Source organism: Molothrus aeneus, chromosome 31 (assembly GCF_037042795.1).
Source record: "Molothrus aeneus isolate 106 chromosome 31, BPBGC_Maene_1.0, whole genome shotgun sequence".
NCBI lineage: Eukaryota > Metazoa > Chordata > Aves > Passeriformes > Icteridae > Molothrus > Molothrus aeneus.
In genome coordinates this window covers 1,792,570-1,808,157 of record NC_089676.1, presented here as the reverse complement: position 1 = coordinate 1,808,157, position 15,588 = coordinate 1,792,570, and the positions used below count along the sequence as shown (strand labels likewise).

The 15,588-nt window shown below is 56.8% G+C and overlaps 2 protein-coding genes across 2 annotated transcripts in view; both read left to right on the top strand.

The window, feature by feature from the left end:
* Nucleotides 1-291: 291 nt before the first annotated feature.
* Nucleotides 292-7,618, top strand: PEX19 (peroxisomal biogenesis factor 19). Its single transcript, XM_066568142.1, has 8 exons — nt 292-413; nt 1,383-1,480; nt 1,556-1,721; nt 2,904-2,989; nt 3,084-3,242; nt 5,038-5,214; nt 6,204-6,248; nt 7,294-7,618. The coding sequence occupies exons 1-8, from the start codon at nt 353-355 to the stop codon at nt 7,336-7,338; spliced, it is 837 nt and encodes a 278-aa protein (XP_066424239.1). The 5' UTR covers nt 292-352; the 3' UTR covers nt 7,339-7,618.
* Nucleotides 7,619-9,615: 1,997 nt separating this feature from the next.
* DCAF8 (DDB1 and CUL4 associated factor 8) overlaps nt 9,616-15,588 on the top strand; it is a 32,075-nt gene continuing 26,102 nt past the window's right edge. The window contains exons 1-2 of the mRNA XM_066567945.1: nt 9,616-9,728; nt 11,390-11,422. The gene's annotated coding sequence lies outside the window, so the exon portion shown is untranslated. The remainder of the gene's footprint in view (nt 9,729-11,389; nt 11,423-15,588) is intronic.

Genomic DNA, 15,588 nt, shown 5'->3' with positions numbered 1-15,588 from the left:
CGCTCCCGTTCCCGATCCAGTTCCCGATCCCGCTCCCATTCCCGTTCCCCATCCCATTCCCATTCCTGTTCCCACTCGCGTTCCCGTTCTAACTCCCATTCCCGATCCTGTTCCCGTTCCCGATCACGCTCCCATTCCCGTTCCCCATCCCATTCCCATTCCCGTTCCCGTTCTCGCTCCCATTCCCGATCCCGTTCCCGTTCCCTCTCCCGTTCCTAATCCCGCTCCCGTTCCCGATTCCGTTCCGGGTTTTCCAGGGGGCGTGGCCAGCGGAGGGGGCGTGTCCTCGGGGGCGGGAAGGGGCGTGTCCCGCGGCAGCGCCCCCTGGCGGCCGAGGGCGGAGCGGGCCAAGATGGCGGCGGAGCCGGGTCCGGGCCCGGGGCCCGACGCGGAGCTGGAGGAGCTGCTGGAGAGTGAGGGGGGCCCGGGGGGCACCGGGGGGACCGGGAGTCAGCGGGGCGCGGGGGGGCTGCGCGGCGTTGGGAGCGATGGGGGGCGAGGGGGGCCGGGGGTCATTGGGGTGAGGGGGGACTGGGGGGAACCGAGGGTCGTGAGGGGCTGGGGGGGACGTTGGGGTGAGGGTCAGTGGAGTGAGGGGCGCCTGGGGATTGTTGGGGTCCAGGGGGGTCTGGGGATTATTGGGGTCTGGGGGTCACTGGAGTGAGGGGAGGGTCTGAGGGTTATTGGGGTCTGGGGGTCATTGGGGTGAAGGGAGGTCTGGGGGTTATTGGGGTCTGGGGGTCATTGGGGTTCTGGGGGGGGTCTAGGGGTTGTTGGGGTCCAGGGGATCTGGGGGTTATGGGGGTCTGGGGGCTACTGGGGTATAGGGGAATGAGAGTTTTGGGGTGCAGTTATTTGGGTTCAGTTGGGGTGGGTGTTATAGAGGTGCAGTCAGGAGTAGGGGTTATTGGGGTGCAGTTTTGAGGTGCAGTCAGGGGTAGGGGTTATTGGGGTGCAGTTTTAGAGTGCTGTTTTTGGGGTAGGAGTTATTGGGGTGCAGTTTTGAGGTGCAGTCAGGGGTAGGGGTTATTGGGGTGCAGTTTTAGAGTGCTGTTTTTGGGGTAGGGGTTATTGGGGTGCAGTCAGGGGTAGGGGTTTTTGGGGTATAGTTTTGGGGTGCAGCTTTTGGGGTAGGGGTTATTGGGGTGCAGTTTTAGAGTGCTGTTTTTGGGGTAGGGGTTATTGGGGTGCAGTTTTGAGGTGCAGTCAGGGGTAGGGGTTATTGGGGTGCAGTTTTAGGGCGCAGTTCGGCATAGAGGTTATTGGGGTGCAATTTTGCTGTGCCCCTTGACCACACACATTCCATGGGGCGTTGCCCGTGACCTCCCTGTGGGGGTGCACCCCCCATTTCGCTGCCCCCTGACCCCACATTCCCCCCTCAGGTGCCCTGGACGACTTCGAGCGCAGCCGCCCCGCGCCCCCTCCCCCTGCCGGCTCCTCCTGCCCCCCTTCCCCGCCCTCAGCCGCCGACTCCGCCAAGGTGAGCGCCCCAAAACCGCGGTGCCGCTTCCCGGGGGCCTCTCCGGGGCCGCGCTGACGCCGCCGTGCCGGGCAGGGCTCGCTCTTCTCCTCGCAGGAAAGGTTCTTCCAGGAGCTCTTCGAGGGCGAGCTGGCGGCGCAGGCGGCGGCCGAGTTCCAGGAGGCCATGCAGGAGCTGGCCCGGCAGGAGCCACAGCTGGTGGAGCAGTTCCAGAAGCTCTCAGAGGCTGCTGGGAAAGTCGGTGGGTGGGGTGGGGTGGGGTGGGGTGGGGTCACGGCACTGGAAAGGGTGTCCTGGTTATCCCCCGTGCCAATCCCAAGTGGAGTTGTTGCCCTGTTTGGGATTGGGGACAGCACCCCAGCAGGGTCCTGCATTATTCCCATTATTCCCATTATCCCCCAGTCCCTAATCCCATCTGGAATTGTTTCCCCTATTTGGGGTTGGGGACAGCACCCCAGCAGGGTCCTGCATTATTCCCATTGTTCCCATCTGGAATTGTTTCCCCTGTTTGGGACTGAGGACAGCACCCCAGCACGACCCCACGTTATTCCCATTATTCCCATTATCCCCCAGTCCCTAATCCCATCTGGAATTGTTTCCTCTATTTGGGATTGGGGACAGCACCCCAGCAGGGTCCTGCATTGTTCCCATTGTTCCCATTGTTCCCAATTCCTAATCCCATCTGAAGTTGTTCCCATGTTTGAGACTGGGGACAGCGCCTTAGTGGGACCCTGCATTATTCCCATTTTCCCCAACCCCATCCCATTCCCATTCCTAACCCGATCCCAACCCCATTCCCACCCTGTTTCAACCCATCCCATCCCCATCCCAACCCCATCCCATTCCCGACCCCATTCCCATTCCCAACCCCATCCCAATCCCAAATTCATCCCACACCATTCCCTCCCCATTTCCAACCCCATCCCAACCCCATTCCAATCCCCATCCCAAATCCATCCCAACCCCATCCCATTCCCAAATCCATCCCAAATCCACCCCATTCCCAACCCCATTCCCACCCCATTTCCAACCCCATCCCAACCCCATCCCATCCCCATCCCAACCCCATCCCACTCCTGACCCCATTCCCATTCCCAACCCCATCCCAATCCCAAATCCATCCCAACCCCATCCCATTCCCATCCAATCCCCATCCCAATCCCAAATGCATCCCAACCCCATCCCATTCCCATCCAATCCCCATCCCAATCCCAAATCCATCCCAACCCCATTCCCATCCAAGCCCATCCCAATCCCAAATTCATCCCACACCATTCCCACCCCATTTCCAACCCCATCCCAACCCCATTCCAATCCCCATCCTAAATCCATCCCAACCCCATTCCCATCCCAACCCCAATCCCATCCCAATCCCAAATCCATCCCAATCCCATCCCAACCCCAAATCCATCCCACCCCTCAGGCAGCGACGCGGCCTCGCAGCAGGAATTCACCTCCTGCCTCAAGGAGACCCTGAGCGGGCTGGCCAAGAACGCCAACGACCTCCAGGTACCCTCTCCCTCCCTCCCTCCCAGCCCTTCCTGGGGGTCCCAGGGGTGTCCCGGGGGTCCCGGGGGCTCACGGGGTCCCGGGGGTCCCGCAGAATTCCCCGAGATCCGAGGAGGAGCTGGCCAAGGCCCTGGAGGGGCTGGGGCTGGACGAGGGCGGCGGCGACGGCGTCCTGCCCGTCATGCGCAGCATCATGGAGTCCCTGCTGTCCAAGGACGTGCTCTACCCATCCCTCAAGGAGATCACCGAGAAGGTGGGACCCCAAAAACCGGGAGGAACCCCAAAAAAACGGGAGGGGATCCCGAAAAACCTGGGGTCCTTTGGGTTGTGGGAAAATCAGGGGTGTCACGGGGTCGTGGTGCTGTCCCTGCTGTCCAAGGATGTGCTCTGCCCCTTCCCTTGAGATCACCAAGAAGGTGGGACCCCAAAAACCGGGAGGGGACCCCAAAAACGGGAGGGGATCCCGAAAAACCTGGGGTCCTTTGGGTTGTGGGAAAATCAGGGGTGTCACGGGGTCGTGGTGCAGTCCCTGCTGTCCAAGGATGTGCTCTGCCCCTTCCCTTGAGATCACCAAGAAGGTGGGACCCCAAAAACCGGGAGGGGACCCCAAAAACGGGAGGGGATCCCGAAAAACCTGGGGTCCTTTGGGTTGTGGGAAAATCAGGGGTGTCACGGGGTCGTGGTGCAGTCCCTGCTGTCCAAGGATGTGCTCTGCCCCTTCCCTTGAGATCACTGAGAAGGTGGGACCCCAAAACCCAGGAGGAACCCCAAAAACGGGGAGGGAAATCTAAAAAACTGGGAGGAGACACCAAAAAAACTGAGGGGATCTCCAAAATCCTGGAGGGATTAGTGGGAAACTCAGGGGTGTCACGGGGTCATGCTGCAGTCCCTGCTGGCAAGGAGGTCTCTGTCCCTCCCTCAAGGAGATCACCGAGAAGGTGGGACCCCAAAAACCAGGAGGAACCCCAAAAAACAGGGAGGGGACCCCAAAAAATGAGGAGGGTGACCCCAAAAACCTGGGGGGGGGGGGTCATCTCTGAAACGGGGAGAAGTTCTCCAAAAACTTGGGGTTCCCTGCTGTCCCCTGTGGGGTCTGTCCCTGTCACCCCCAGGGTTGTACTGGGACATTTCCCCCTTTTCTCTGGGATATCTGGGGTGCCATGGGGGACTTGGGGGTTCACATGGGGGACTTGGGGGTTCACATGGGGGATTTGGGGGTTCACATGGGGGATTTGGGGCTTCCCTTAGTGTCCCTGAGTGTCCCCAGTACCTGGAGTGGCTGTGGCAGCACGAGGGGTCCCTGTCCCCAGAGCAGTGGGCGCAGTTCAGGGCGCAGCAGGCGCTGATGGGGCTGGGATTTGGGGGTTCCTACAGTGACCCCGCTGCCCCCTCGCTGTCCCCTGGGTGTCCCCAGTACCCGGAGTGGCTGTGGCAGCATGAGGGGTCCCCGTCCCTGGAGTGGGGCACAGCAGAGGCTGATGAGGCTGGGATTGGCTGGGATTTGGGAGATCCTACAATGACCCCAGTGTCCCCTGGGTGTCCCCTGGATGTCCCCAGTACCCGGAGTGGCTGCGGCAGCACCAGGGGTCCCTGTCCCCGGAGCAGTGGGCGCGGTTCAAGGGGCAGCAGGCGCTGATGGGGCTGGGATTGGCTGGGATTTGGGGGTTCCTGCAGTGACCCCAGTGTCCCCTGGGTGTCCCCTGCTGTCCCCAGTACCCGGAGTGGCTGCGGCAGCACGAGGGCTCGCTGTCCCCGGAGCAGCGGGCACAGTTCAAGGGGCAGCAGGCGCTGATGGGGCTGGGATTGGCTGGGATTTGGGGGTTCCTACAATGACCCCGGTGACCCCTCACTGTCCCCTGGGTGTCCCCTGGATGTCCCCAGTACCCGGAGTGGCTGCGGCAGCACGAGGGCTCCCTGTCCCTGGAGCAGCATGCACAGTTTGGGGGGCAGCAGGCCCTGATGGGGCTGGGATTGGCTGGGATTTGGGGGTTCCTGCAGTGGCCCCAGTGTCCCCTCACTGTCCCCTGCATGTCCCCTGCTGTCCCCAGTACCCGGAGTGGCTGCGGCAGCACGAGGGCTCGCTGTCCCCGGAGCAGCGGGCGCGGTTCTGCCAGCAGCAGGCGCTGATGCTGCGGATCTGCGCGGAGCTGGAGCGGGAGCGGCCGGAGGAGCCCGAGGGGCAGCGCCGGGAGCGCTTCGAGACCCTGCTGGACCTGATGCAGCAGGTGCGGCCCGGGAGTGCCACCCTGGGTCACCCCCGTGTCACCCCCGGGTCCTTCTGACCCCACCCGGGGCTCTGGGTCACCCCCGTGTCACCCCCGTGTCACCCCCGGGTCCTTCTGACCCCACCCGGGGCTCTGGGTCACCCCCGTGTCATCCCCGTGTCACCCCCGTGTCACCCCCGTGTCACCCCCGGGTCCCTCTGACCCCACCCGGGGCTCTGGGTCACCCCCATGTCACCCCCGTGTCACCCCCGTGTCACCCCCTCTTCCGGGCCCTGGGTCCCCTCTGTGTCCCCTCCATGTCACCCTTGGGTCCCTGGGTCCCCTCCGTGTCCCCTCCATGTCCCTGTGTCTCCTCTGTGTCCCTGTGTCCACTCTGACCCCCTCCATGTCCCTCTGTCCTGTCTGTCCCCTCTGTGTCCCCATGTTCTCCTCCATGTCCCTGTGTCCCCTCCTGTGTCCCTCTGACCCCCCATGTCCCCCCCATGTCCTTCTGTCCCCCTATGTCCCTCTGTCCTGTCTGTCCCCTCTGTGTCCCTCTCATGTCCCCCTCTGTGTCCCCATGTCCCCCTCTGTGTCCCTGTGTCCCCTCTGACCCTCCCCATGTCCCTCTGTCCTGTCTGTCCCCTCCTGTGCCCCTGTGTCCCCTCTGTGTCCCCATGTCCCCTCTGTGTCCCCATGTCCCCTCTGTGTCCCCATGTCCCCCTCTGTGTCCCTGTGTCCCCCTCTGTGTCCCCGTGTCCCCCCCATGTCCCCTCTGTGTCCCCATGTCCCCTCTGTGTCCCTCTGTCCCCTCTCATGTCCCCATATCCCCCCCGTGTCCCCTCTGTGTCCCTCTGTCCCCTCTCATGTCCCCATATCCCCCCCATGTCCCCTCTGTGTCCCTCTGTCCCCTCTCATGTCCCCATATCCCCCCCATGTCCCCTCTGTGTCCCTCTGTCCCCTCTCATGTCCCCATATCCCCCCCGTGTCCCCTCTGTGTCCCCTCACAGCTGCAGGACCTGGGCCACCCCCCCAAGGAGCTGGCAGGGGACACGGTGAGTGTCTGGGGACACCCCTGAAGGGTTTGGGGTGCTCCCAAAGAATTGGGGTGGCCCTAAAACATTGGGGTGGTCCCAAAGAACTGGGGGGACCCCAAAGGATTTGGGGTGAGCTCATGGAATTGGGGAGATCCCATTAAAATTGGGGTGAGCTCACAGATTTGGGATGGCCTCAGGAGATTTGGAGTGACCTCAAAACATTGGGGTGACCCCACAGAATTGGGGTGACCCCATAGAACTGGGGTCATCCCATAGAATTGGGGTGACCTCATAAGATTGAGGGTGACCCCATAGATTTGGGGTGATCCCATCGATTTGGGGTGATCCCATCGATTTGGGATGACTCCAAAAGAGCTGGGGTGACCCCATACATTTGGGGTGACCCCACAGAACTGGGGCGCCCCTCCAGCGCCATTTGGGGTGACCCCACAGATTTAGGGTGACTTTATATGTTTGGGGTGACCCCATAGCTTTGGGGTGCCCCCCCTGGCTGTGGGATGACCCCATACATTTGGGGTGACCCTACAGGTTTGAAGTGACTCCAGAGCTTTGGGGTGACTCCATAGATTTGGGGTTCCCCTCTAGGATTTGGGGCTCCCCCCCAGCTGTTCCCCTCTGGGATTTGGGGTTCTCCCCTCTGGGATTTGGGGTTCCCCCATGGATTCGGGGTTCCCCCATGGATTTGGGGTTCCCCCCAGCTGTGGGGTTCCCCTCTGGGATTTGGGGTTCTCCCCTCTGGGATTTGGGGTTCCCCCATGGATTTGGGGTTCCCCCCAGCTGTGGGGTTCCCCTCTGGGATTTGGGGTTCTCCCCTCTGGGATTTGGGGTTCCCCCATGGATTTGGGGTTCCCCCATGGATTCGGGGTTCCCCCATGGATTTGGGGTTCTCCCCCAGCTGTGGGGTTCCCCTCTGGGATTTGGGGTTCCCCCATGGATTCGGGGTTCCCCCATGGCTGTGGGGTTCTCCCCCAGCTGTGGGCTGCCCCTGTGGGGTTGGGGCTGTCCCCACAGTTTTGGGGTGACCCCGGTGTTTCCCCCACAGCCGCCAGGACTGAGCCTGACGGGGGAGCAGTGCCGCCTCATGTAGGGCACGTTTGGGGTGACCCCACGGATTTGGGGTTCCCCCATGGCTTTGGGGCTCCCCCTGAGCTATGGGGCGCCCCCATGGATTTGGGGTGCCCCCCCTGGATTTGGGGTGCCCCAGCCCTATGAAGGAGGTGAAGAGGAGCCCAGCAGTGGGGTTGGCGCCTCCCCCCACCCCAATTTGGGGTTTTTTTTTGGGGTGGGGGGCGCAGGGACCCCCCCAATGTGGGGAGGTGTCCCCCCCTCACCCCTTGGTGACCCCAATAAAGAGTTGGTGACGGGAATGGCTGCGCCTGCTCGGGGACCGTGGGGACACTGGGGGGACACTGGGGACCCTGGGGACCCTACAGGGACACTGGGGACATTGGGGACACTGGGGACCCTACAGGGACACTGGGGGGACACTGGGGACCCTACAGGGACACTGGGGACATTGGGGACACTGGGGACCCTACAGGGACATTGGGGGGACATTGAGGACACTGGGGACCCTACAGGGACATTGGGGACACTGGGGACCCTACAGGGACACTGGGGACCCTACAGGGACATTGGGGACGCTACAGGGACCCCAAACATGCGTGACCCTACAATAACATTGGAATGACCCTATAATGACCCCATAACCCCATTGGGGACCTTACAGTCACCCTAAACAGGGGTGACCCTACAATAACATTAATACAATACAATAACAGGGATGACCCTATAATGACCCGATAACCCATGGGGACCCTATAGTGACCCTAAACAGGGGTGACCCTACAATAACATTGGGATGACCCTATAATGACCCCATAACCCCATTGGGGACCCTACAATAACATTAATACAATACAACAACAGGGATGACCCTATAATGATCCTATAACCCATGGGGACCCTATAACGACCCCGTAACCTCATTGGGGACCCTACAGTGACCCTAAACAGGGGTGACCCTACAATAACATTGGGATGACCCTATAATGACCCCATAACCCCACTGGGGACCTTACAGTCACCCTAAACAGCGGTGACCCTACAATAACATTGGAATGACCCTATAATGACCCTATAACCCCATTGGGAACCCTATAATGACCCTATAACCCATGGGGACCCTATAGTGACCCTAAACATGCGTGACCCTACAATAACATTGGGATGACCCTATAATGACCCTATACTGACCCTATAACCCCATTGGGGACCCTATAATGACCCCGTAAGCCCACTGGGGACCCTATAGTGACCCTAAACAGCGGTGACCCTACAATAACATTGTAGTGACCCTTTAATGACCCTATAACCCCATTGGTGACCCTAAACAGGGGTGACCCTACAATAACATTGTGGTGACCCTATAATGACCCCATAACCCCATGGGAACCCTATAATGACCCCATAACCCCACTGGTGACCCTATAACGACCCTATAACCCCACTGGTGACCCTATAATGACCCTATAACCCCATGGGGACCCTATAATGACCCCATAACCCCACTGGTGACCCTATAACGACCCTATAACCCCACTGGTGACCCTATACTGACCTCATACCCCATGGGGACCCTATAATGACCCCATAACCCCACTGGTGACCCTATAACGACCCTATAACCCCACTGGTGACCCTATAATGACCCCATAACCCCACTGGTGACCCTATAATGACCCCATACCCCATGGGGACCCTATACTGACCCCATAACCCATGGGGACCCTATACTGACCCCATAACCCCACTGGTGACCCTATAATGACCCTATAACCCCACTGGTGACCCTATACTGACCTCATACCCCATGGGGACCCTATACTGACCCCATAACCCCACTGGTGACCCTATACTGACCCCATAACCCCACTGGTGACCCTATAATGACCCCATACCCCATGGGGACCCTATACTGACCTCATACCCCATGGGGACCCTATAATGACCCCATACCCCATGGGGACCCTATACTGACCCCGTACCCCATGGGGACCCTATAATGACCCCATAACCCCACTGGTGACCCTATACTGACCTCATACCCCATGGGGACCCTATACTGACCCCGTACCCCATGGGGACCCCACAGCGCCCTCACAATAACGGGGTTGGGGGGGGTGGGTGCCGTTCCCATGGCAACACCGCCGGTTTTTGGGGGGGGGGGGGGCGCTCCCGCTCCCGTCGCTGTCGCGCAGCGGCCGCTGCCGTCAAGCGGCGCCCGCGGTGCCGCAAAAGCGTCGGCCGGTGCCGCCAAGCGAGGCGGCGGGGGCGGCGCGTTAAAGATGGCGGCGGCGGGGCCCGGTCCCGGGGCCGGCGCTGGAACGGCCGGGGGGACTCGCGGCTCTCTCCACTGAGCCCGGCCGCACCCCCCGGCACCGTCCGGGATCCGCCGGGAGCCTCCGGGACGCTCGGGTCGGTGCGCGGCCTCCGCCGGTCCCGCTGCGGCCGCGGCCCCCGCGGGTTCCGGGCCTGCCCCGGTCCCGGGGTGGGGGGGGGGGAATCCCGGGAGGCTCGGGGAGAGCCCGGGGGGGACCCCGAGAGTTCCGGGGAGGGGCTGGGGGAGCCTCTGAGGGAGCCCGGAGGGGTTTGGGGGAGCTCGGAGGGGATTTGGGGGGACCTGGAGGGGCCTTTGGGGCCTCTGGGGGGGCCCTTAGCGGAGTCCTTGGGGTTTTGGGGGGCTCCTTGGGGGTTTTGGGGCGTCCCTGCGCCTTTGGGGGATTCCTTAGAGGGGTCCTTGGGGTTTTTGGGGTGTCTTGGGGGGTTCGTCTGAGGTTTTTGGGGATTTTAGGGGATCCTGGGGGGTTCCTTGGGGCCTCTGGGGGGACCCTTAGCGGAGTCCTTGGGGTTTTTGGGGGTTTTGGGGCGTCCCTGCGCCTTTGGGGGATCCCTTAGAAGGGTCCTTGGGATTTTTGGGGTGTCTTGGGGGGTTCCTTGGAGGTCTTGGGGGTCCCTTGTGGGTTTTGGGGGATTTTAGGGGGTCCTGCAGGGGCCCTTGGGGCCTCTGGGGGGGCCCTTAGCGGAGTCCTTGGGGTTTTGGGGGTTTTTGGGGGGCTCCTTCAGGGTTTTGGGGCGTCCCTGCGCCTTTGGGGGATCCCTTAGAGGGGTCCTTGGGTTTTTTGGGGTGTCTTGGGGGGTTCCTTGGAGGTCTTGGGGGTCCCTTGTGGGTTTTGGGGGATTTTAGGGGGTCCTGCAGGGGCCCTTGGGGCCTCTGGGGGGGCCCTTAGCGGAGTCCTTGGGGTTTTTGGGGGTTTTGGGGGCTCCTTGGGGGTTTTGAGGGGGTTTTTGGGGGTCTCTGCGCCTTTGGGGGATCCCTTAGAGGGGTCCTTGGGTTTTTTGGGGTATCCTGGGGGCTTTCTTGGAGGTTTTGGGGGCCCCTTGGGGCCTCTGGGGGGGCCCTTAGGGAGGCCCTTGGGGTTTTTGGGGCTCCTTGGGGGTTTTGAAGGAGTTTTGGGGGGTCCTTGAGGGTTTTTGGGGGGTCCCTGCGCCTTTGGGGGATCCCTTAGAGGCGTCCTTGGGGTTTTTGGGGTGTCCTGCGAGGATTTTTTGGGGGTTTGGGGCACCCTTGAGGCTTTTTGGGGGGGGTCCCTGAGACTTTGGGGGTCCCCTGAGATTTTTGGGTTCTGGGAATTTTTGGGGTGACCCCCCCCAAGATTTTGGGAGGGGTCTCCGAATATTTTTGGGGGGGGGTCCCAGAGTTTTTTTGGGGTCCCTTGAGATTGGAAAGGGAAATCTGGGAAAGGTCCTGGAGTTTTTGGGGAAATCCCTGAATTTCTGGGGTTCCCAGGGATTGGGGGGGACCCCAAAAATTTGGGAATCCCCAAAAATTTGGGGTCCTCATGGAGGGAATTTTATGGAGGGATTGAGGGGGGCTCCCCAAAATTTGGGGATTCCCAGAGATCAAGGTTTGGGAGAGGTCCCCAAAATTTGGGGTTTTTCAGGGATTGAGGGGGTTCCCAACAATTTTGGGAGATTCCCAAAAATCTGAGGGGATTTCCCAGGGATTGGGGGGTCCCCAGGGATGGGGGGGTCCCCAAAATTGGGGGTCCCTGACCTTTGACCCCGCGCTCCCCCAGCTCCAGCCCCGCTGTCCCCGGCACCTGGGCCAGGTGAGTGCGCCCGGTTCCCGCGGGTTTGGGGCATTTTTGGGGTTTTTGGGGTTTTTGGGATTTCTCCAGGATTTGGGAAACTCCTGGGAATGTTCTTGGGGTACATCCCAAGGGATTTGGGGTCTCCATCCTGAGGGATTTGGGGATTTCATCCCGAAGAATCTGGGGGGATCTGTTCCTGAGGATTTGGGGGATCCGTCCTGAGAATTTGGGGTTCCATTCTTGAGAGATTTGGGGGATTCATACCAAAGGATTTGGGGGATTCATCCCAAAGGATTTGGGGTTCCATTCCTGAGGAATTTGGGGATTACATACCAGAGGATTTGGGGGATCCATCACAAAGGATTTGGGGTTCCATTCTTGAGAGATTTGGGGATTTCATCCCAGAGGATTTGGGGCATCCATACCAAAGGATTTGGGGATACATTCCTGAGGGTTTTGGGGATCAATCCCAAAGGATTTGGGGTTCCATTCTTGAGAGATTTGGGTATTTAATACCAAAGTATTTAGGGGATCCATCCCAAAGGATTTGGGGTTCCATTCCTGAGGGTTTTGGGAGATCCATCTCAGTGGATTTGGGGGATCCACCCTAGAGGATTTAGGGATTTCATCCTAAAGGATTTGGGGGATCCATCCCAAGGGATTTGGGGATCCAGCTCATAGGATTTGGGGGGATCCATCCCAAGGGATTTGGGGGGCTCCATCCTGAGGGATTTGGGGATTTAATCATAAAGAATTTGGGGGCTCCATCCCGAGGGATTTGGGGGCTCCATCCCAAAGGATTTGGGGGCTCCATCCCGAGGGATTTGGGGATTTAATCCTAAAGGATTTGGGGTCTCTATCTCAGCGGATTTGGGGACTCCATCCCAAAGGATTTGGGGATTCCATTCCTGAGGGATTTGGGTGCTCCATCCCACAGGATTTGGGGGCTCCATCCTGAGGGGTTTGGGGATCCATCCTGAGGGATTTGGGGGATCCATTTAGGAGGATTTGGGGCTTTATCCCTGAGGGTTTGGGGTTCCATTCCTGAGGATTTGGGGCCGCCCAGTTTCCCCCAGTTTCTCTCCCACTTTCTCCCAGTTTTTATCCCATTTTTTATCCCAGTTTCTCCCACTTTATCCCATTTTCCCCCTACTTTTTGCTCCCAGTTTCTCCCAGTTTTTATTCCAGTTCCTTCCAGTTTTTATCCCAGTTTATCCCAGTTTATCTCACTTTATCCCAGTTTGTCCCATTTTTCTCCCAGTTTCTCCCAGTTTTTATCCCAGTTTATCCCAGTTCCTCCCAGTTTTTATCCCATTTTTTCCCCAGTTTCTCCCAGTTTTTATCCCAGTTTTTATCCCATTTTTTCCCCCAGTTTCTCCCAGTTTTTCTCCCATTTTTTTCCCAGTTTCTCCCAGTTTTTATCCCAGTTTATCCCAGTTCCTCCCAGTTTTTATCCCATTTTTTCCCCAGTTTCTCCCAGTTTTTATCCCACTTTATCCCACTTTATCCCACTTTATCCCATTTTTTCCCAGTTCCTCCCAGTTTTTATCCCATTTTTTCCCAGTTTCTCCCAGTTTTTATCCCATTTTATCCCAGTTTATCCCAGTTCCTCCCAGTTCCTCCCAGTTTTTATCCCATTTTTCCCCAGTTTCTCCCAGTTTTTATCCCATTTTTTTCCCCAGTTCCTCCCAGTTTTTATCCCATTTTTCCCTATTTTCTCCCAGTTTTTATCCCATTTTTTTCCCCAGTTCCTCCCAGTTTTTATCCCATTTTTCCCCAGTTCCTCCCAGTTTTTATCCCAGTTTATCCCAGTTTATCCCAGTTCCTCCCAGTTCATCCCAGTTTTTATCCCATTTTTTCCCCAGTTTCTCCCAGTTTTTATCCCATTTTTTCCCCAGTTTCTCCCAGTTTTTATCCCAGTTCCTCCCAGTTTTTATCCCATTTTTTCCCAGTTCCTCCCAGTTTTTATCCCATTTTTTTCCCCAGTTCCTCCCAGTTTTTATCCCATTTTTTCCCAGTTTTTATCCCATTTTTTCCCCAGTTTCTCCCAGTTTTTATCCCATTTTTTCCCCAGTTCCTCACAGTTTTTATCCCATTTTTTCCCCAGTTTCTCCCAGTTTTTATCCCAGTTCCTCCCAGTTTTTATCCCATTTTTTTCCCAGTTCCTCCCAGTTTTTATCCCATTTTTTCCCAATTTCTCCCAGTTTTTATCCCAGTTTATCCCAGTTCCTCCCAGTTCCTCCCAGTTTTTATCCCATTTTTCCCCAGTTCCTCCCAGTTTTTATCCCAGTTTCTCCCAGTTTTTATCCCATTTTTTCCCAGTTTCTCCCAATTTTTATCCCATTTTTTCCCAGTTCCTCCCAGTTTTTATCCCATTTTTCCCCAGTTCCTCCCAGTTTTTATCCCAGTTTATCCCAGTTCCTCCCAGTTTTTATCCCATTTTTTTCCCCAGTTTTTATCCCAGTTTTTATCCCAGTTTTTATCCCAGTTTATCCCAGTTCCTCCCCGTTCCTCCCAGTTTTTATCCCAGTTTATCCCAGTTCCTCCCAGTTTCTCCCAGTTTTTATCCCAGTTCCTCCCAGTTTTTATCCCATTTTTTTCCCAGTTTCTCCCAGTTTTTATCCCAGTTTATCCCAGTTCCTCCCAGTTTTTATCCCATTTTTTCCCCAGTTTCTCCCAGTTTTTATCCCACTTTATCCCACTTTATCCCACTTTATCCCATTTTTTCCCCAGTTTCTCCCAGTTTTTATCCCATTTTTTTCCCCAGTTCCTCCCAGTTTTTATCCCATTTTTCCCCAGTTTCTCCCAGTTTTTATCCCAGTTCCTCCCAGTTTTTATCCCATTTTTTCCCAGTTCCTCCCAGTTTTTATCCCATTTTTTTCCCCAGTTCCTCCCAGTTTTTATCCCATTTTTTTCCCCAGTTTCTCCCAGTTTTTATCCCATTTTTTCCCCAGTTTCTCCCAGTTTTTATCCCATTTTTTCCCCAGTTCCTCACAGTTTTTATCCCATTTTTTCCCCAGTTTCTCCCAGTTTTTATCCCAGTTCCTCCCAGTTTTTATCCCATTTTTTTCCCAGTTCCTCCCAGTTTTTATCCCATTTTTTCCCAATTTCTCCCAGTTTTTATCCCAGTTTATCCCAGTTCCTCCCAGTTCCTCCCAGTTTTTATCCCATTTTTCCCCAGTTCCTCCCAGTTTTTATCCCAGTTTCTCCCAGTTTTTATCCCATTTTTTCCCAGTTTCTCCCAATTTTTATCCCATTTTTTCCCAGTTCCTCCCAGTTTTTATCCCATTTTTCCCCAGTTCCTCCCAGTTTTTATCCCAGTTTATCCCAGTTCCTCCCAGTTTTTATCCCATTTTTTTCCCCAGTTTTTATCCCAGTTTTTATCCCAGTTTTTATCCCAGTTTATCCCAGTTCCTCCCAGTTCCTCCCAGTTTTTATCCCAGTTTTTTCCCCAGTTCCTCCCAGTTTTTATCCCAGTTTTTTCCCCAGTTTCTCCCAGTTTTTATCCCATTTTTTCCCAGTTTTTATCCCATTTTTTCCCCAGTTCCTCCCAGTTTTTATCCCATTTTTTCCCCAGTTTCTCCCATTTTTTTCCCAGTTTCTCCCAGTTTTTATCCCATTTTTTCCCAGTTTTTCTCCCATTTTTTCCCCAGTTCCTCCCAGTTTTTATCCCATTTTTTCCCAGTTTTTATCCCATTTTTTTCCCCAGTTCCTCCCAGTTTTTATCCCATTTTTCCCCAGTTTTTATCCCATTTTTCCCCAGTTCCTCCCAGTTTTTATCCCAGTTCCTCCCAGTCTCTCCCAGTTTGGGGCCAGCAGGAGGCCGGGCAGGGCAGATCCCCACTCCAGAGGCTCTGGAATGCCCTGGGATGTTTTTTTGGGATATTTTTGGGAGCAGCAGCGTCAGCCTGAGCCTGTCCAGATGCTCTCAGGCAGCCTCAGGAATCCCAGGATTTCTGGAACATTCCCTGCAATTCCCACATTTCCCACCCCACTCCTTGTGGATCAGGAGTGGATTTGGGAGCTCCTTCCTGATCCCTCACCTGGGAATGGAACCAAAAATTCCCCAGGATTGGAATTTTTTTGGAGGCAAAAAAATTGTGAGGTTTGAAGGGGGGGCAGGGGGAATTCCAGTGCTGGCCTTTGGGGTTGTTTGGGATTCCAGAGGAATTCCAGGGAATTCC